Below are 21,454 nucleotides of genomic sequence, written 5' to 3'. Positions count from 1 at the left end.
TCTACTCTTTTTTTTTTTTTTTTTCTTCGGGCAGTTGAAGCTTTGGAGATCCTCCCCCGTTAAGTGGAAGGCCCTGATAAGAGCTGTTTTGCACTGGATACACAGTCTGTTTTAATATTCGACTGTAATATTTAGATAGAAAGTGGCTGGCCCTTGGCAGGGCTCCATGCAAGCTTTTCCTAGTGCTCCCACTCGGAAGCCAGGGGCAGGAAGGCTCCTGTGGGAGCGCCGGGCACTCAGCGCTGTGCGGGATGCGGGCAGGGGCTCCTAGAAGGGCCTGGGCTTTGCTGAAGACCAAGACGGTCACCTAAGCACCGGCCCCACGTGCATCTGGGGACAGCGAGGAACCGCGTGCCTGAGGAGGGAGCACGGTGATGCTCCTTGCACCAGGCATCGGGGCAGGTCATGCTACACAGAACAGCTGCGTGATCTGAAAGACAGCCCCACCAGATCCGTATCTTGCAGAGGAGGTAGCAGCAACATCGCTTCTCCTGTCAGAGCTTTCTTCCTTGCAGTGCTCATCGGCTGTAGAAAGGCCCCTTGCGAGCTAGGCCCTCACACGCTGTTTTAGCAGATCGCTGCCACCAAAGCCCTGACCCTAAGCTAGGCCTCGGGAGTTGTTCCTTCCAAGAACATTGTACCTCTTGCCTGGTTGTTTAAAGCCAACAGGAGTAATTAGCACATCTCCCTGCAGGGCAGGAGCACCTCTATCCCCAGTACATGCAAGCACCCTGCCCACGCCTGCGAAGGAACTGTTAACTCAATATCCTACAGCACCGACTGGAAGCAGGACGCGCTCAGGTGACTAAGTGCTGAGCTCAGCAGACACGTGGGCATCCGACACCCGCATCTGTCACGAGCAGCAGCTGGGAGGAGCGCCCGGCACCTGGGCTGGGCCGGCGCCAGGCACCGCTTCCAGCACCGCGACTTCCTCTCCGAGCCCAGGCCACAGAGGAGGCTGGAGGATGTTGTCTCTTCCTCCATGCTCAAATCTCTCTTTCCTAACCATAAAATCAGGTAAACAGGATGTTACTCCAAGGTCTGTACCAAAAAATAAATCAAAAAACCCACAAAACCCACCCCACAACATCAATAAAAACCCTCTCAGTCCTTAACGCTGGATTACCCCAAAAGAAGAGCAGAGGCACCAGCGTCATGTGGCTGCTGGGCAACAACAGACAACTGCATCTTCCTGAATCTCTTTAAAAGGCATTTTAATCTTTTTTTTTGTTTTGTTTTGTTTCACCATGTTCTCTGTTACATTTGTATCAAACTGGCACAGCTCTGACCTCTTTTCAGAAGCTAATGCTCTCCAGACCAAGAGATGATAAAAGCACAAACCATGTATTACATTTTACAAGGAAATTTTCACTAGTTAGATATGAGTTCAGGCAAGACTTTGTAACCTCCTGTATGTTAATGTTTATGTCCATATATCTGTATTACAACAGTAGCTTTTAAACTTCTAAGCTAAACTTCTTGTTAAACTAAGACCCTTTCTTGCAGCTTTTCCTAAAAAAGCTTTTTTGTAGTTGGCATGTAGAAAAAGAAAAAAAAAAAAAGCATTTTCAACTTGAATGCTTTCAAGTCAGGCATAATCTCAATCTAAAAAAAGGACTAGAGTCACTGCAGACAGAATCCCACACAGAGATAGGCGTTTATTTAAACAAATCACAGACTGTACGGGATAATCATGAAGTTGTTTAGCATGCACAGTCCCCGATCATCTTTATCACAACCAATGGCAGTGTACACTCATACTGAAGGAAGATAAAACTGCAAGTCAGGGTCAGTGCAAGGGACTCTTGCAGATAGGTGTGAGACAGAAGGAATAAGGGACATACTAAGTGTACTGCAAAGGAAGTTTTTAATTAGAAACGGTTAAATGAAGCTGCAAACACTGCAGTTAGATTATATCCTTGATCGGTACAAGCCCCTCTACAAAGATGGATCTAATCTAAGCTGGGCATGACCTCAATGCGGCTTCGCCGGGGAATTCAACAGAGAGACAGCAAAGATGGACACCAGCACTCTAGCAAAGCATTGATCACCAAGAGACTGCTGCAGTCACGTATTAGGCCACCACTTTCACACAGCTTTCAGGCCTTATTAACTCCCCTTCTCCCATTAGCCATCCAAACACCAGGTTCAGCCTCTTTCCAAGCTAGAGTCTGCATGTGATCAATTAATATTGCTACAGCTTGCCACAGCAGCCCCAGAGGGCTGCAGGACTCGCATGCTGGGGTTACACAAGCAGTGGGGCAGCTGGATCTCGTCTCCGGGCTCTGCAGCTCCTATTTCTTTCTGCCTCCTCTCTCCTTGAGCGCCAGGTGAATGAGCGAGCCGCTCGTCATGTTGTAATACGCCAGAGAGTTTGAATCTTTGATGAAGATGCCCTGAGGAGAGAGAGGGGAAAGAAAAAAGTCACAACAGAAACATTAATGGCCCTCTTGCCCCCTGCTTGCACAGCCCCCACGATGGACACAGCCCTCGGCCCTTAGGATACTGCAGTCTCCAAAAGCAAAACCCTGCGGAGATCTCAGAAGACTGGCACTGGTGGAGGGGGAATTACAAGAGCACAAACAGCCAGTGTACATCCCTACACATATATGGGGCTTGTGGTCACCACTACAAATAAGGCTATTTAGGGTTTTTTTCACCTTCTCCCTCCCCCTCTGAAAAACACAGTTAAGCTGCATTTGTTGCTAAGGGTCCCCAGGCTGGGGAGGCAAGAGCACAAAGGGCACTGCTTAGGCAGCAGCTTGGGTATGTGCAGACACAGGACTACAAGTTCTTCGCAAGAAACAGCCTCTCTAGCAGCTCCAGTCGCGGTAGGAAGAGGCAGCGAAACCTTTTTCCTTCCATGTTTTGGGAAAACCCTTTGGAGTCACCAGGGCTTCGGGGTATTTCCCCCCTCTTTCCAGAACACGCACCACAAAAAATTGCTTTATTTAATGTGAAAACAATCAAACAAGCAAGCAAAAAGCTTTTCACAAGAGAGTTGCGATGAAGTACTTGCCTTGGTGAGCAACAGGACACTACGATCCTGCTAGCACTTACACTGAGGATGTCACAGCCTTCATTTGCAGGAGGCTGATTTCAGAGAAAGCCACCAGGCCTCCAAGGCCTCACGTACAACAGAAAACGTGAACATCCACCTATTAACTTGATGCGACCTATTAGGGGCCCTCCTTGGTAAAATACTGTGCAATACCACAGCCAACAGAGCTGTGCCAGCAGGAAAACCACTCCCCTCTGCTTTCCCTGCTACCGAAGTGGATGCATTTGTGATTTTTCCCCACTTTCTTTAAATAGAAAGTCAGTATTTCTGTGGCAAAGTACTGAAATAAAGCAGCATTCAAAGGGCTTACACTCACCTCATACTGCAGCTTTTGTTTCCCAGCTGGCATCCCTGTGGCCTCATGTATCTTAACCTTTATAACGGATACCTGGGAAGAATCAAAGGGCCTGTTTTGTACAAGCAGCTCCCCCGGCCTCACAATCTCCCTCGTCAAGAGGCCGCAGCAGAGGGAGCACCCAGAGTTTTACAGCTCCAGTCATGCCGGTCAACGGCTGCTCCCAGAGCAAAGACGTTCTGCAACAGGGGGTAAAGGCTGGGTTAATAAACAACATACCTGGTCTGAAAGTGGGAGGGTGAACACCAGGACTTGGCCGTTCAGCTTCCATTCAGTCTTGTCCTGCATGTTGGGAACCTGGACTTTGACTGTGACTGGACCCTACAAGAAAACAAAGGTAACATGTCTCACGGGCAAGGCAAGTCAGACCCTGATAACACAGAAGCAGACAAGTTATTTACAGACATTTCTGATACTATCATGTCTCACACAGAACATCTTTGCCTTCAGTGCTAAGAAAGTCACTGAACAGCTACCAAAATTACATATTTAGCTGGATTTCCCTCACTAGTCCTTGCCATTCACTAAGAGCCCATATGCTACTAACAGTAAAGTTCTTGCATTCAGCATTACCTGAACGCAAATATACCAAAGCATTAAGCAGGAGACAGCCTCACTCTGCACGTGACTGGGAAGACATTATTCCCTTCTTAAAGTATTTAAAATTCAATCCAGGAGGAAGGCAATATTCAGGAAGGAATTCAGTCTAATGTTCAGTTCCCATTACTAAGGAATATAGCATGTCATGATGCTAACGTGTTGACATTGAGGTATTAAATCTCCCTGCATTTGCAGCTTAGCAGTCTCCTGATTAAAAGCCGATTAGCAGCTTGAGCTCTTCTTTACATTGAAATGAACCCACTTCTTACTGTCCTTAATTACTGTACAGAAAAGCACCACTTCACTAAGCTGCTGTACGCAGCATTGCTCTCTTTCCAGTAAGATATAAAGTACCTAAATGTTCTCAGGAATGACAGTAGAAAGGAGCCCTCTAGGGAAGTCACATTCTCTTTGCATGCCATTCTCTGTGCATCGGGCCCTTGATTTCACATCCTCTTTAGGCACAGGAAGCTTCTGCAGGGTCAGAACTCCAGCTCTTCACAGTGGCTGTACGAGTGCAGCAGTGTTTGAGCATACCTTGTTCCTGCGCAGAAACTCCTCTTCTGGCATCAGGCTGTCTTCACTCTTCAGCTTCTTCGAAACTGGCTCATCCTCCATAGGCGGCGGCGGGTGAACGGGAGGCATTGGAGCGGGGGAAGGAACCGGTGCCACAGGAGGAGCCGGAACAAATGCTGAAACGGGACAGAAGGGGGAACAAAACTTGCAGTCACACACATTGAGCGCGCAGCAGATACTTCCTTATCCAAACACCTCAGTGGGCGGGCAGCAGCTGAGAAAAATGCTACATTATAGTGAGGAAGTCAGCGCAACTGATGGCAGCAGGCAGGCTCAGCCTGTTAGACAGTCATTACTACAGATACAGTCCAGGCACAAGCAGCACAGAAGCTTCCTGCAGCTCTCACAAAAGGGAAAAAAAAAAAAAAAAAAAAAAAAAAAAGCAGCTCTGCCTGACACAGAGCTACGCCAGCCCCTCGGTGGAATTAAAATACTGTTTTCACATTGTGCTTTTCAACTTAAAAACCTAATGCTATTAAGTTGCTATAAGAAACAAGCCTAGACAATCGCTTCTCCTTCTGCAGCAGGAGCTTCTGCAAGACGCTGCAACACCCAGAAAGGCACAAGGGATAACGGTGGTCAGGTTCCCGGGGAAGCCAGACGGGTGGAAATATTCCACCAGCAAGGCAGAAGCTCACACTGTATTTCTCACTTCAGCAGGAGGTTTAAGTCTAGAAGCAGGAGTATTGCCAGAAATGTTGTATCAACCACCGAAACCTTCCTAACACAGGTTAGGAGTTACCAATCCCAGTACCTGCCTTCATGAAGGGAGATGAAGAGGCCAAGGCGGGGGGCTAATCGAATCTCAAGCCCCTATAGACAGGAATCGGTTGACAATTAAAGGACCGGGGTTACCAACCTGTTGGGACAATCATGGGAGGAGGGCGGGGGCTCATGATGGGCGGAGCAGACGGTGGCATGGGGACGACGTTGATCCGCGGCGTATGGATTATCGGGGGCATGGGGGCGGCTATGACGGATCCCGGCGGCAAACGGACCACCGAAGTCATGGGGGGACGAGGCATGACTGGAACTGCAGAAACCACCGCGGCGCGAACAGGGGGAGGCATCTGGAGAGAGAGAAGGTATTTTTGTTGGCAGATACACGGGAACGATGTCAGTGCTGCTCAAAACTCAGCTGGAACTCCAAGAGCGATATGGTGAGGGTTTCTGCTGGGCAGATTTGTTGTGAACCTTTGCAGGTCCACTGCATGGACGACTGTGAAATGGCAAAGAAATTTCCCTCCTTTGTCTTACAGGAGGAGCTCAGAGTCAACGACAAGACAATTTAGAGGCAGCGGGACATGGGAGAGAGTGAGGCACCCGAAAGCATTTTTCGCCTACCAGGGTGTTTGTTCTGCGTTACGCCTTTCCACCCTTCCGTCCAGAAGGCTCCCAACCAGCTGCCAGCCACGCTTCCTTCCTCAGATTTCTCACAGGCCAATTCTTGCCTCTGCCCAGCTGATCATCTATTCCAATACCCCCAATAATGAGAAACTGAGAAACCCCACCTAGATTTTTAGTTTCAATTTCTAACAATAAATTAAGGAGGTTCCCTCTGATGGTACAAGAGCAGCCTTAACTCCAACTCTGATTCCAGCCAGTGCCCTATGACCACTGGGCTTTGTTAGGACTTCCTTCCAATTAACTATAGCTACAGCCTCTTGCTTCTGGAAGCCCAAACACTTACTGAGGGCGGGCGAGGAACGGATGTGATGGGCTGAGCACTTGCTGCGGGGTTCGACACTGATGAAGGAGGAGGTGGCTGGGGAATTTCATTGGGTTTGCTGGGACCAATCTTCTCTTTGCTATCATCTTCTGGCACCAGTCCCTTGGCCTTATGGATGGCTTCGATTTGCTCTTGAAGAGTGATATTGGCCTGAGCAGCTTGTTGGGTGCGGGCCATGCTGCCTGAGTGGCCATCCCAGGTCACCTTAACAACATAAAATAGATCAGAATAATCTCAGCCTGTCAAGGTTATAAGGAAAATCAGGGATAAAAGAGAGAATTCATACAGAACAAAATGTAGAGAACTTCCACCCCTGAGCACGCAGAACACTTAAGAATCCATCAAAGCAGAGTTTGCACACTACCTTTTCTTCTGGTTTCTGAATTTCTTCTTCACCGATCTTTTTACCAATAGCAGTCTCTTCCACACCAAAGATATCCGTACGGCGTTCTGCCAGCTGCTTCAAACTGCTTTCAATATCCAAGCCTGCAGAAATACACAGACACAAAAAATGTTGTATTGCTTGGGATAAGACTGACTCAAACATGATCGAACCTCTTTTAATGATTTTTAAACCATTTGGTACCAAAGAGTGGGTGCAGTGTTGCCTTTTCCAGAAGGGACGGCAGCTGTACTGCAGCTGAAGAGCTTTGCATTCCACTTCACGGAAAGGCTCCAGTGTGCTCATGACAAACTTACCCACATAATCATCAGGAAGAGTCAGCTTTAAGATGGTCCTTATCAGTGGAATGGTGGGGTACAAAGCTCACAGAACTAATCTAGGAACTGGGTTTCGCAAGGCAGGTATTCAGACTAACCTGGGGCATAAACTTCATCGTCGCTCTGTTTTTCACGGATAGATCGATCACGTTGCTCCAACCACCGAGGATCTAGGAGCCCAATCCGCATGTGCTCTTGCATTTTACTGGCAGGAATTTTCTCTCCAGTGATGGGAGAAACAAGATACTCATCTGGAGCTGGGGCCGGTGGTAATGGCTTTGAGGCTGGAAAAACAAAACCACAGTGTTAAAAAACACATTACCATAGGAAGCAGCCTAGAAAAAAATGCAATATGTGATCATTCAGTACAAAATTAAGTTGCTCTTCACCAGAATGATTTACCTTTGGGATCATAGTCTTTCCGCACAATCACCTGATCTGGTGTGGGAGGAAGAGGTGGTGGCATTGGAGTGTCTGGAGGAGGAGGAACCTTCTGACCTTCATCTTCGTCATCTGAGCCCTTATTTAAAAGGGAAAAAAAAAAAAAAAAGTAATCCATCTCATAATTAAGTGTCCGCAGTCAAAAATCTACACAAAACATTTACCAGAACAGCACAGAAATCCTATGCAGCACTGGGATAACTTATACAGCTTCTATTTTTAATCCAGACAACTCTGCCACAGTAGCTCCTCAGCTTCCACATTACCACAGCATGGCCAGCAGGGGCTTATGGTTAACCAAGCTCTTGTTCTTGGTTAAAAGCCAAAATAACTAACATACTATGGGAAGAGGAAGAGCTTAAAATGAGTCATCTCTGTGCTTCAGGCTCTGCACAGAAGAAATATCTAAAGGCTTGATCACAGAAATAAAGTTCATACCATTAAGGTGGCAAAATTTCAGGTATTTATCACTTTAAAACTGTTGTGGACTATGCTAAGAATATCATACTCCAGTAATTCAGCAGCAACAGGTTGCTCTGAAGTGCCATTGGAAAAAAAACAAACCACAAGAAAAAAAAAAAACACTAATTTCCTCATGAAACTGAGCAGCTTATTAGTAAGAATAAACTACACTCAGATCTTATGGGACTCAATATTTATCTTAAAGCTGAAAGTGTTGGCTAGTTACCTCATCCATATCCTGCACTTGTGTGTCCTGATCCGGCTGTGGTGGGGCCTCATCTGTTTTCTCTTGCTTTTCATCTTCTTCATCTGATTCCACCTCCATTTCCACCTCCTCACTTTCCCCAAACTTCTCATAACGTTCCTGAATCAGGATGCGAGCTCCCAACTCTTCTGGAGTCGTGGGAGGAGGGAAATTCCCTGCAATGCAGACAACTTCTTACTTTCCCTATTTCATTTAATTACCAAACAGGCAGACAGAAGTACCGGTTGCTCAGAGGAAAAGAAGTTTCTTTAAAAAGCAGCAGCATCAAAAAGCTCAGAGGAGCAAAGGTATCTAGAAAGGAGCGGACTGAGCCTAGACAAACACCCGTGACAGCTAAAGACAATGGACTCTATAGGAGAAAGCAAGCACTAGAAACTGGGACAAGTGCCACTTCCCCACTTGCATCTGGACAGCAGACACCAATGCGCCCCTGAATCTCATGCAAAGACAACATCCCCGACTCGTGAACAAAGAGCATCCTGCACACAATCATTAAAAGGCCCTTTTTTTGATCTTTGAAAGCTATGCAGCTGTAAAAACTGATGTCCATTTTAAACAGCATTTGGGGATCTCGCAGGAAGAAAAGCAAAAACCCCAGTCATAAGCAGCAAAGTTTCACAGAGAGTACAATGTTTAGCTGCAGAACCTTGCTCATTGGGCTGGAAGTCAACTGTTTCCACCACCACAAAGTCATGCCAGTCAATCTGGGCATAAGCAACGCGCTCCTTTTCTTTCTCCTCCTCCTCTTTCTTTCTCTCTCGTTCCTGGAATTTTGCCCACTCCACTCTGTAGTACACCTGTGCAAGGGGATACAAAATATCACATCCTAAACTGGAAAACACATCATAACCATCTCTACGACACCTAAAAGTTTGTTATAAATTCTTTTAGGAAGCAATTTTACAAGCATTACTTGGGAAGCTTGACAGAGCATGTTATATTTAACTTAAAAATGAAGGTTTGCCTTCATTTTTTGAACATTTCATTGATCAAAATACTCCAGCTTTGTAAAGCAGCTTTCTGAAGCTGCAACTGCAAGGTGCTCGGATTAAGACTATACTTTCCAGATACGATGTGGTTTGGGTATCACTTTTACTTTAAGCTCTTGAAAATGGTGTAGTGCACAATCAAGGGCTCAAAGTTCCCATGTACTTTGAAAGCTATTGAAATATACCTTATGTACAAGAAGTATGTACACCTCTGTGCTCTCACACATAAACTCCTCCCAATACTAGCTATTAGTTTAAAAAGCAAGCTTAAGGACCCCGATATTCAAGTGACTCTTGTCAATATGCTATGGCCACTTTATTTTCTCTTAATCAATTAGAAGCACCAAAAAGGAAGAATTCAAAACCACCCAAATGCTTCAGCAACTTTGGAAATCATTCATATTTTACCTGATCTAGGACTTCTTTGGGATTTTCGGCCTCCTTCTTGAGTTTCATGAGCAAGCCTTTAGGTGGGATTAAGATCTGAAACAGTTTACATGACAGTTGGTGACATTTTCTTTCACCAAAGCCTTCTCAGTACCAATTACACTCTTTCAACATTCCTAAACATACAAGAGCCCTGAGGCTATGTTTCAGCTCTCCTAATACGAGTTACTAGTTACCGCCTATATTTGCGCTTAAAATATTCACTATTGGATCTGCTATCCTTTCCCCATACTTTAAAAAAGCAACTTCTACCTGCATCACAACAGTGTCTGAAATACCCAAACAACCACCCACTGCATTAAAACACTGCACCCTTGTTGCCAACTAACTTCAACGCATCCACTCTAATCAGCCACAGATGTAAAGACTTCTTGAACTGCCTTTATTTCCAATCTGGCTGTTTCCTAGAGCTCCAGGAGCTTCCAAACACATTACTGCTGCTGAAGGAACAGTCACAGCTAACCTACCTTGGTGTACTGTTCAACCAGCTTAGTGAAGTAGTTAAACAGACTGTGCTGTGGCGAAGAAGTCAAACTGGTAGTTCCTTTGCTCCTTCTGCATCAGCTGAGTTAGGAACTGCCGGCCGTTGCGAGCCACAACTGTGCCGTTAGCTTCACCACATCCAAGTCGAAGGCTGAGATCGAAGGAGGATCTGCAATGAACTCAAACTCCGGGGGTGGCTCCTTTGGGACAACAGTCTCCTGGATCACCTGGGCCTGCACCTGGAGAACAGAAGAGAAACAACTCAGTGCACTCAAAAAGCTGCTACCAAGCAAACACTGGGAGAGTTCATTCGCCCTGCAGCTGAGGGAAGTTGCGACACTCCAGATGCTTGGGGAACTGCAAGGAGGGAAAAATTACTAATGCAGGATATATCCAAGCCCAAGCACTTGGGCCTACTATAAAACAAATGTCACTAAGCTCTAATGAAAGTGGAAGTTATCAAGACTCCAGGGAGTCAATCCATGGTCAGCATAACTGTTGGCCACACCAATCATGCAAAGGAGAGATCCAGTCAGTGCCCTTTTTCCATCCAACACGTACTTGGCAAAGATGCACGGAATTCTTAAGTACAGAACTACACACAATTATTGAGCAACATTTTGTATGACACATTTTGAGAGAAGCAGCCAATTTTTCTGTCAGGAAAACACAAGCAAACAAAAAAATAAAATAAAATCAGTAAATATCTCCGTGACACAGTGCATGCAGCAAGGAGTTCTAGGGCTTATAAAAGATTTGCCTATGACAGAGGTCCTAAACTGTTATAACTCAAGTGAACACTAGTGGCAAATATAAGTCACCACATACCTAAATTTAATTAAAGGATACCAATTAATACATTACTTTCTTTTACACACAATTTTAAGGAACCAGAGGGTGAGTATCTGCACAAAGAATTCCAAGCATATCAGTGCAGTCTTTACTGCAAATGTATAAGTGAAATAAGCCCTCCACTTGCATGTCTTTCAGATCCTCTGTGCAGATACCAGAGAAAGGTGGCCATGTGAGAAAGAGCCATTAGCAGCCAAGTTCTCAACAGAAGTGGCAAGGAAGAGCTCACCTTCTGGGGAAGCTGCTGCTGAGCAGTCTGCTGCTGCTGCATGACCTTGGGAATGGCAGCCGAGGGTTCCTGGGCTTTTCCCTCTTTGAACTCGCTGACTTTGTGCCGGTAGTAGGCATGGTAAGGATCATTGGGATTCAAGAAGTTAAACTTGGGGTTATTTATCTCGTTCTGACGAATTCGAGCTTCAAATTCTGGACCATTTCTGGAAGGGCAGAAAAAAAAATGTTTAGATGAACAGGTGTCACCTCAAGGGTGTCCACTTCTTTCATGGGTAGACTTGTTGGAAAATCATCTTCTTAGAAGCCAATTCTCTCTATGGGAAAGGACGTTACTGCTCGCAAGCAATCCACATCCAACAGAGCAGCCAGTTATGCAAGTTAAACACATTTGTCCCAATTCATTATACAGAATTCATGGACAGTGTTTCTCGAGACAGTTAAAACTTCACAATTACAGAGCGAAAACCATTGAAGGAGAGTCAGTGGCAAATGCCAGAAACGTAAGACACACGAGCGTCTGTTACCTGGCTACGAAGCTGGCGGTCTTGTCAACAATATTCCTGACCTCTGGAGGAGGGTAGATAATTCCCACCACAGGCTTGGCTGGGGAGGCTTCCTCTTTTGGCTCCTCTTCTGGCTGCATTAGCGACAGACACATATATACATACGTTAGTAGGTCAAGATACTAAGTTGTAATAATCTAAATCAAGAGGGTTAAGAAAAAGAACACAAGTAATATTTCAGTAACAATCTATCAGCATCGGGGTCTGAAAGCATGTTCTGGTAGGCTGCAAACTGACTCAGTTAGCTTGAAAAATTCCCTTCCCTTCTCTCAGTTTCTTCATCTGCACTGAAAATAATGAACCCAGCACACCCGTACAAAACCCTTCACTATACCATGCTTATCCAACGCTGCATCAGAACGATGCCCTCCAACCAGCAATCCAAGTGCTTGGCAGAAGCACCTACTCTGTGCTCTGCAAAACCCGCCAATCATCTTACAAAAGAGCTTCTCGTCTTCAAAGGGGCAGCAAGGGGAACTCTGAAACACTGCTGCGAGTTTTGATGGCTTTGTGGAGACTCCAAGCCAGACGGCAGCCTTGGGTAGGATATAATGTTAATGAGGATATTTTATAAGGAAAAGGGCACCATATGTTTTTCTATTTTTCATTCCCATTCCCTGAAAATGTCCAAGAAGGTGAAAGAGAAAACAACACTGCCCTTGAGGGACACTTACTTGGACACCATGCTGAGCTGCCTTGTTAATTCACATTTACGAAAGCAACCGGGTATTTACTGGGATCTAAGGGTTTATGCTCCTCCTGATGGTGCTTGCTACAGCACAGCATCTAGGCAGACACATCCCAGGCGCAGCTGCACAGTAGCCAACGTGCCTCTACAGTATTACTAGCCACGCAACAGGCCCGTTCAACATATTCTTTCAAATTAAATTGCAAAATAGCCTTTCCAGAAGCAGCTAGATCAGCTGCTTACACTGGTTTACTGGATAGGAGCACAAGGGTTAACAGCAGAGAGGGGAAAGCACAGGAACGCGAGAGCAGGAGAGCACTAAAGCTACTCTGGAGCCATATACCACGTTTACGAAAGGCCAAGAGAGGCTCCTGATGAGGCGAGTGTGCGACACAAGAACCGGGGGCACCGGAGGGCAGCACCCGCACGGGGACCAAGCACGCCCAGCTTGCCGCGGGTGTGTGGGGAACCGCCGGGGAGAAATGCAGCCACGCGGGAGCAAGAAGAGGGCGCTAAAATACTCGCGAAAGGCAGCGGAGAGGCCTGGGCCCACGCGCCGCCTACGGCCCCGCGGCTGCGGCCTGCGCCCCGCGTACCGGTTTGCTCTCGGCGGGCGGCGCGGGCTGCGCCGGAGGCATCGCTTGCACCGGTCCGGCCGGCATCGTGATCGCTGGGGGCGGCGGACGCCGCTTCCCACCCGCGGCCGCTTCTCCTCCGGCACCGGCGAGCGCGCGGCGGGGCAGGCGGTACCACGGGCGAAATGGCGGCCGCGCCTGCGAGCTGCGCACGCCCGCCGCCCGTGACGTCAGCAGCGCGCGAAGGGGGCGCGCCGGCGCATGCGCGCCTGGCGGGGGGCGGCTTGGGGACGGGGCAGGAGCAGAGCGCATGCGCCGGGGAAGGGCCATTAACCGGCCACGGGAGGGGCGGGGCCTGCGCGGTTGCCGTGGCAGCGGGAGGGAGGGGCGGGTCCCGGGGCGGGTCCCGGGGCGCAGGTTCCCTCCCAGCGGGTCGGCACCGGCCCGGCCCGGCGCGGAGGGTCCATCGCGGCGCGTGGGCTCCATCCCAACACGGCGGGTCTGTCCTGCACGTAGGGCCCACTCCGGCACGTGGGGTCCGGCCCGGCACGTGGGGTCCACTCCGGAGTTTGGGGTCCAGCCCGGCACGGGGAATCCGGGCCGGCGCATGGGGTCCGGCGCCCCGGCATGGCGCACCTCTTGGGCAGCCCCACATGCATGGGCAGCCTGCGGGCCGACATCACGGACCTGCAAGGAGCCATCGCCGACGTGTTCTCCCGGGCCGGGGCGGTTCGTTACCCGTCCTGGAAGTTCCCCGACAAAGTGTCGTGCGAGCTGGACCTGGTCGAGCTGCTGGAGCGCTACGACTACGTGGAAGATGACCTGGAGTTCAGCCAGCACGCGCACGTGGTGCTGCTGGAGCTGGTGATCGACAGGTGGGAAGGGGAAACCTGGGTCCTTGTCCTGGCACAGGGGCCCTCAGAGCTCCCGGGAAGGCGCCCCAGCCCTGGCACTGTCACTATAATCTGCATCGGGCCCTGGGGATCAGCTGGGGCTCTCCAAGGGCCTTTACTGTGTCTCCTCTTTGGAATGTCATTGCACAGGGCTGTCACACGGTGCCTGCTGCGCTGCCCCGCTCACCGAACAGCCCCCAAACCCTGGGAATGCTCAGGCCCAATGGCAGCTGCCCCTGGAGGGACGGGGAGGCAAAAGAGCCCTTGGCGAGCGGCATTAGGGAGAGCAGCCCTAGATGTTAAAGACAAGCTGCTCGTGCAGAGCTGGCTCTGGGTGTCTGGCACTAAGAATTTGGCCTTGGTATCCAAATTGTTTGGATTTAGTGCCCCAAACCTCCTGGAACTGGCTACTGCACTGGGCATCCATCCCCTCCGCTAAGCCCTGCAAGCAGAGCTGTGTCTTTGCAGGTGCAGGAGGGTTTTAATCCCACCAAAAGTTGCTCCACTGAGTGGTTTGAGTGTTGGTATCCGGCCTCCTTGGCCAAACTCAAGTTGTCCAGAGCATGGGGAGGGAGCAGAACCTCTTTGCCGCTGCCCTGGCCCTGCACCGTTAAATGCCAGTGGCTCTTCCCCTGCTGCAAATGCTCTGTTGCTCTAAGCCCTGTTTTGTTTCTGTCCAAGAAGGCTCCTCCTGCTGCTTCAGAGCTTCACAGGCTACGTGGAAAACCTGCTGAGCGAGAAGGCGATCCCCGCCGTGCAGCCCGTGGGACCCTGCATGTCGGCGGGGCTGACGGTGCGCAAGTTCTGGAGCAGCATGCTGAGGCTGGGAGCCCTCTGCCAGCAGCTCCTCACCGAGGTGGGACGTGGGCGCCCTCCAGCACCGCGAGCTGAGGGCAAGGCTCACACTGATGGCCCTTCGCTCAAGGCACAAGCTGCCTAGGGTTTGCTTTTGCATCTTGCAGAAGTCACCGTCCCTTTCTGGGGTGCCACATGGCATGGGTGGCAGTGCGGGGGTGACAGAGCAGGAGGAGCTCTGCCCTGGCCGTGGTCTCGTAACGATTCTTCTGGGTTACCCATGAGACAGGAACAAGAATGGGAGTTAGGGAACAAATTTCACTGTGAAACTAGAGCCTCTGCCTGGCTGAGATCATAGATATTATGGCTGGAAAGCTACCTGGCAGCTTTTAAAATTCAGTTCCCTGGCATCCTCCATCAGGGAGTACCCATGGCCTGTGTGAGCAAGTTAGGCTTCTGTTCATAGGCCATTCATCTTATTTGTAAGATATAGATCGGTAAGACATTTAAGTTATAGAGCACAATAAATAGGAAACCCTGACTGCTTGGTGACACTGCTCCTCCTACAAGTTCCTGGAACTTCCCTCCTTCCAAGAGGCCTCGCTGCCCTTGTAGTCACTTGCCTGCACTCTCCCTGGTGCCCCATCTCCACATTTAACATCTTTGCCTTCGGTTTGATGTGGATCATTTGCTACTGACTTGGTTGCACTGTGCAATCTGGTCCCTGTGTTTCTCTGCTGTGCTCTCTCCATCAGAAAAATAATAGCAGAAAAGACATCCCCACACTGAAAGCTACCCCCGAGCGTGTGAACACCGAGAAGCAGTGTCTGAAGAGCTGTTCGCCTACAGTTCCAGAGCCCACCTCATCCACAGGGGTTGTCCAGTCCACCTCTTTGTGCCTGTTGCAGAACGTCTCGCACAGCTCCCTGCCCAGGTCTGCGCGGAGCGTCACGGAGAGCGTCTCCACGCAGACACCCGAGTCGCCTCTGGCGCCCTGTGACGTGTGTGCTAGTGCTCAAGCCAGCCTCCGGGAGGTGAGCAGAGCCATCGCCGGCATCTGCCAGAGCCAGAACATCCCCTCGGCTCTGAGCAGATTCCACGAGACGCTGGAGGAGACCATGGGTAGGAGGACCCTCTCTGCAATGGACATGAATTACTGGGCCTCTGAACAAAGCAAGGACCTCTCCCGGATCAGCAAACATCTCCACATGCTGCTGCAGCTGATAAACCCTCTGAAATCGAAGCTGGAAGAAGCAGACAAACAGAAGGATGAGCTGCAGAAGAAGGTGGAGGAACTTGCCAGGTTGCTTCAGGAGGAGAAGAAAACCCAACAACAGCAGAGGAAGGAGGCTGAGCAGTCCCTGGAGGCAAAGAAGAAAGAGCACTTGGAGACTGTAGCCAAACTGGAGCGGGACAAGGAGGACCTACGGAGAGGTACAGTGTAATTCCCTGCATCCCCTCCTGAGACAGTGTGTATTTGCAGGAGAACCACCAGGGCCATGATAAAGTCTTGGTCCCACTGCAAAGAGCAGGGTTTTTGCCTTGGATTTTAGTAGACCCAAATGTCATCAGCAAACGCCTGTTCCCTTTAGATTCACTCCTCAGCTCCCAGGTGTTTTCTCCATAGTCCTGTGACTGAGAGACCCAGAGAGAAGCCTTACTGTGGATTTTCCTGTATCATGGAAATCACCCCTTCATCCGTCCCTTGACAGAAACCGTTAGCAGTTCCCCCGGAGCAGATGAGGGTTGATGCACTGGGACCGCTGCGCTCCCCGACGCTTCCTTTGCCCAGCCCCTCCATCTCCCCTCCTCAGGGTCTCATTTCCACCCCTCTGCAGCCTTCACAGGGCTCTCCATGCCCGGTCGCTGCACAGCATCTCATGCCTACTCCCTGCTGTGACAGCCTGGACACTGGAAACTGGTTGTCTGTGTCCTGTCACTGACTTCTCTCTGCTGAAGCAAGGCATGCTACTGTTACTGGATGAGGAATTCTTAGACACAGTCTTTTGCTGCCTCCTTATTGTAGTTTCACTGAAGAACTGTGAAAAATTTAGCTGAGTTTTCTCATTGATTTAGGAGCTACTCTGCTGGAAGAGCGAATCTCTACCTTAAAGGAAGCACTGGCTGCTAAGCAAGCTGCTCTGCAGGAGCTGGGTAAGGATCCTTGAGGCTTCATCCAACTGGCACATCTCATCCAGAGATCTTGCTCTCACCTCATGCTTCTTTTGCACATATGTAACTGCTGACTCTCCTGAAGTCACTCATGCTTAGTGCTGGTGGGCAGGAGAGATGAACCGTAACAGGGTGTAGGTGACTTCCATCGTTATATTGGCTCAACATCAGCTAGTCAGAGTGGGACAGACAGGGACAGGAGCAAGGTCCCCAGCTCCTCATGCCCACATAGATGACCAGAGAGTGTGTTGGCCGGGGGAAGGGCTTTGTGCCTTATGGGGCTGGAAAGAATCCATGCAACAGCAGGATCCATGCTGGTCATCCCAAGTCGTGCTGCTGCCCACTCAGCATGCTCAAGAGCAGGATCTCTGCCACCCAGCCAGGCAGCTGTGTCTGCAGGAGGAGGAGAGAGGGCCCTAGGCCTTTATCAGCCACCCTTCACATCTAAATGTGCCCAGCCCTCCTGTCAGACCTGCCTCATCTCCTCCTCAGGGCCTGTTGAGGGTGGAGGGCCCCATGAAGGCGTCTTGTCTCTGGGAGCTTCCCCCCTCCTGCCCAGCTTGGGCTGAAGGACACCTGTCTCCCCAGAGGTGACCAAGAAGACCCTGCTGGAAGACATGAGGACCAAGATGGTGGCCAAGAGCCAGGTGCTGGAGCTGCAGGAGAAGGTGCAGCTGCTCACTGGCCAGCAGGAGGGCATGGGCCAGGAGCTGAGCGCCGTCACCACCCAGCTAGAGAAGGAGAAGGCCAAAGTGGAGAGTATGCTGAGGCACGAGGAGGTACGACCAGGCCTGCTGCCTTCAGAGCTGCTCTGTGGCACCAGCCACGGGCCTGCTCTGTCCCTCCACCTGGTAACAGGCTGACCATGGGCCAGCTCCTGCTCCCCCTGACCTTGAACCAGGTGGAGAGGGTGAAGAGATCCCACTCATGGTCCTGTTTGGCAACGTGTCCGATGTGCCCACTCTCAGGCAGCACCAGAGAGGTGGCTCTGTCCAGCAGTGCTGCGCTTTGGCTGAGCCCTCCTTACCCAGTTCCCCGGGGTGAGGACCTACCTTCCCCAGTGCCGCTTCACTGCCTGCCTGGCTGCTGCCACGAGCCGTTGTCTGCTTGGGTTCTGCTTTGGGTGCTCCCAGGTTGAAATGGGTGCTCCCAGGTTGAAATGGGTGCTCCCAGGTCTTTGCTTGTCCTGGCTTAAAGGCAGCAAAGACCTGGGGCAGTGGTCACTTACGCATTTACCTGTTCCACGCAGTCCCTCCAGGCCAAGCAGAGTGCTCTGCTGCAGCAGCTGGACAGCCTGGACCAGGAGTGTGAGGAGCTGCGAGCCAGTCTGGGAGAAGCCGAGGAGGACAAGGCCAGACTGGCAGAGCAGCTGAAGGAGAACCAGGACAAGTGGGAGCAGAGTGGGTGCCAGCTGGAGACACAACAGGTCAGCACAAGCACCCAGCCTCCAGGAGCAGGGCACCCCTTCCTCGGCCAGGGGGCTGCAGTGGGACACAGCTCTGCTACGGGAGTGACAAGAGCCACCCGCTGTCCTGTCCTGCTCCCCTGTCCATTGCTAGGGGTTTCTCAGCAGGGTTCCTCAGAGACCATGTGTGACATTGCCCTGGCTGCAGCCGGGTGACCATCTCCACCCAGCATGGCAAGACCGTCTTCCTCAGCCCTTGCACAGACAAATGTGCCGATTTTCCACAGGAGGCTACACAAAGTGGAGCAGGAGGGACCACCTCCTCAGTCGGCCTCCCGTGTCTCCAAAGTGCATGTTTCTGGACATGCACAATATTTAGTGGTTGGACTTTTGTCTCAAACTCACACAGGGACCCTTGCAGTTAAGAGTGCTGCAGCTCATCACACTCTTGTAGGACATCTTTATCCCACAGGGAAAGGGAGCTTTCCTGGGGAGCTGTGCAGAGCTGCGTTTTGAACCCCGCGGTCTGCCCCTGCATTGCGCTGCAGTGGGCGTTGGGAGGGCGTTCTGCAAACCTCACTGACTGCCTGCTCTGCTCTGCAGAAGCTGCTGGACACGGTGCAGCAGGAGAAGCTGGGCCTGGAGCAGTCCATCTCCGAGCTACGCACGAACGTTTCTGGCCTGGAGGAGATGGTCCAGAAGCTGAAGGAGCGGGAAAGGCTGCTGGTGTCCTTCCCGGAGCTCCACGTCCCTGTTGAGGCACAGTTTGAGAGTAAGGGAGAGGAAGGGGTAGAAGGCAGAAGGCAGAGGAGGAAGGGGAGCTCCCACAGCCTCCCTGTCCCACTACCCCCTTCCCTGGGACTCACGGGGGATCGTGGTGGCCCCTGACGTGTCCGTGCTATTTTAATAGCTCAAGTCGTCCCACAAATATGAGCAAGTTGCAGTTGGGAAGGGTCCAGTCGCTGGGCTGTGCTAAGCTGGTGCCGGCGTGGTCACTGGTCCTCACACCCCTGTTCCTGGCCTTCCCTGCTGACAAAAGTCAGGACCTCTCTGACCATGTCTGGGCAAGTAAATAGAGCAAGGCCAGGGCACGGGCTTGGGGGTGGCTGGTTGTTCCTCGCTGTTTTGTTGCTGGTTTGCTCCCTGGCACTGTTCAGGGCCCCCTCCCAGATGCCACCTCCCAGACAGTGCTTGGCTCCTTGGCCTGGGAGGGCCTCTTCCCAGTGCGCAGCGTGCTGGGAGCTGCCCTGCTGCAGGACACGAGCCTTTCCCGGGAGGAAGCCCCATGGGAGGAAGGAGGGCTGAGGAAGTGGTCCTGGGCAGCCTGGAGGGATCCTCTCCTGCAGGGTGTTTGCTCCTGGTGACATCCCTAATGGCACCAGCAAGGGGATACAGCCCTGGGGAGGTGCTGTGAGCCACGAGCCTTGCCTGAGCATCACGGCATTGCTGCAGCTCAGCGGGGAAATTGGGAGGCAGGTGCTGCCTGTCCCTCCTCCGTGCGCTGTCAACACCAGGAACGAACAGGCAGAGGGTCAAGCTCGGGCTCCTGGCGCAAGGGAGCGTGTTGGATTTGCAGGCACCGGGAACTTTGCTGAGGACATGGAGAAGCAGCTGCAGGCCAACAACATCAGGCTGAGCATCCTGGAGCAGGAGAACGCGCGGCTCCGGGCTGCACTGGCCAAGGTGAAGGCGGCAGCACAGCAGGGAGTGCTCAAGGTGGGTCCCTCGTCGGGAGAGCGGATAGAGACACCGCTGGGGCCTACGGATCCCAGGACTGTTTCAGGCAGAGGGAACGGGCTCCTGGCCCACTGATGCTGCCTCGAGGAACCTGCCTGAGCCTGCGGCAGCCGGGGCTGGTACTGCTGCCCACGCGGGCTGCGGTTGAAGCTGCAGCGCTGCTGCAGTGGCTCCTCGTTGCGAGGATCAGGGCAGGCACTCGGAGCACAGCCCTGGCATGGGGTGGTCGAGCTGCAGGTGCCAGTCCACGCAGGAGCTGCTCTCGCTAGGGGCAAAGCTGTGCTGTCCTGCCCCACGTATCCTGCTGCTGCCCCTATCGCAGCCCCAGCCCGTGCCCCAGTGCGTGCTGCAGCCCCTCCGTGCACCCAGGCAGGGCTGGGCTCCTACTGCTGCCCAGCAGGGCAGCCCTTGGGATAAGGGATTGTCCATGAGCTCCTGGGTCAGCCCTGGCACTTCTAGACAGTTCTGTGTTTCTGCCAGTGGGTTTCCCATCCTGGCAGAACCTGTACTGCCCCTGGGGAAGGCCCGGACCTGAGCTCCACGCGTCTCCGGGAGGCTGGTCTGCTGCAGCACAGGTGCTGGTGGAGGAAGGCTCATTTGCCAGCTGGTTCCTGGCTCCGCCGCGCTGCTCCTGTGAGACTGCTGCCCTGCCAACAGCCGCTCAGCGATGATTTCCACCCGGAGCCAAGGCCCAGAGCAGCAGAGCTGGGCGCGGGGAGGTTTTCACCCCCTCTTCTCTTCCCCAGCTTGTCCCACAGACCCAGCTCTGGACTCAGCTCAGCAACCAGCGCGTCTCCGAGGCTGGCACCCAGGATCCCCAGGGCCCCAGGCGAGTGAGGATGCAAAAGGGGCTGCGGAGCTTCCTCGTCTCCGCCGCCCTCTTACACCCCTTCCCTCTGCAGGCGCCCGAGCAGCGAAGGCAGCCGGGAGGACGCGGGGCCGTGCAGAGCTGCGGGTAGGAGCCCCCGCAGAGCCCCGAGCAGGCAGGGGGCAAAGCCGCTGTCCGCAGGGCCCGCGCGCGCCGCTGCGCCCTGCCTCCTGCTGCCACCCGAGGGGCTGCTGCTCGGCCCCGCCGGCGAGCCCAGGACCAGGGGCAGCGCGGCCAGTGCGGCCAGCACGCACGGCCTCTCCTCCCACAGCACCAGGAGCCGCCACAGATGGAGCTCAAGGGACTAACGGAGACACAAAGCTCTTGATGAGCAACACAGAGCTGCCTTTTGTGCCCGCAGGAGCTTGTTAGCTGTTGGTGCAAACATGAAGGGATGTTCCCTGGGGCGATGCGGGCCTTTCTTCCCTTCCCCTGCTCCCACCTGTGCTGGGTGGGGGGAAATGAGCAGAGCCCGGCCAAGCCTTGGGTTTGCGGAGCAGCGGAACCCGCTCTGCGCTCGCTCCACGCAGCAGAGCACCCTTTGGCC

The 21,454-nt window shown here is 52.0% G+C and overlaps 2 protein-coding genes across 2 annotated transcripts; one reads left to right on the top strand and one right to left on the bottom strand.

The window, feature by feature from the left end:
* Positions 1 to 2,272: 2,272 nt before the first annotated feature.
* Positions 2,273 to 13,157, bottom strand: SF3A1 (splicing factor 3a subunit 1). The gene is given in 18 exon segments (XM_010218061.2): positions 2,273 to 2,396; positions 3,378 to 3,449; positions 3,636 to 3,737; positions 4,554 to 4,708; positions 5,452 to 5,662; positions 6,283 to 6,525; positions 6,686 to 6,807; positions 7,140 to 7,325; positions 7,444 to 7,561; positions 8,171 to 8,364; positions 8,856 to 9,006; positions 9,607 to 9,681; positions 10,113 to 10,167; positions 10,169 to 10,244; positions 10,247 to 10,367; positions 11,210 to 11,414; positions 11,736 to 11,848; positions 13,059 to 13,157. Coding segments are annotated over 18 exon segments (2,367 nt in total). The 5' UTR covers positions 13,125 to 13,157; the 3' UTR covers positions 2,273 to 2,294.
* Positions 13,158 to 13,664: 507 nt separating this feature from the next.
* On the top strand, positions 13,665 to 20,998 carry CCDC157 (coiled-coil domain containing 157). Its single transcript, XM_088532257.1, has 9 exons — positions 13,665 to 13,912; positions 14,615 to 14,786; positions 15,481 to 16,159; positions 16,802 to 16,879; positions 17,486 to 17,676; positions 18,147 to 18,323; positions 18,906 to 19,074; positions 19,879 to 20,018; positions 20,786 to 20,998. The coding sequence occupies exons 1-9, from the start codon at positions 13,665 to 13,667 to the stop codon at positions 20,996 to 20,998; spliced, it is 2,067 nt and encodes a 688-aa protein (XP_088388383.1).
* Positions 20,999 to 21,454: the final 456 nt, after the last annotated feature.

This window comes from Tinamus guttatus, unplaced genomic scaffold, assembly GCF_059628265.1.
Source record: "Tinamus guttatus ecotype Peru unplaced genomic scaffold, ASM5962826v1 Tinamus_guttatus_pri_ptg000459l, whole genome shotgun sequence".
Classification (NCBI taxonomy): domain Eukaryota; kingdom Metazoa; phylum Chordata; class Aves; order Tinamiformes; family Tinamidae; genus Tinamus; species Tinamus guttatus.
Note: the sequence above shows the minus strand (reverse complement) of the source record. Positions and strands in the feature narration are given on the sequence as shown.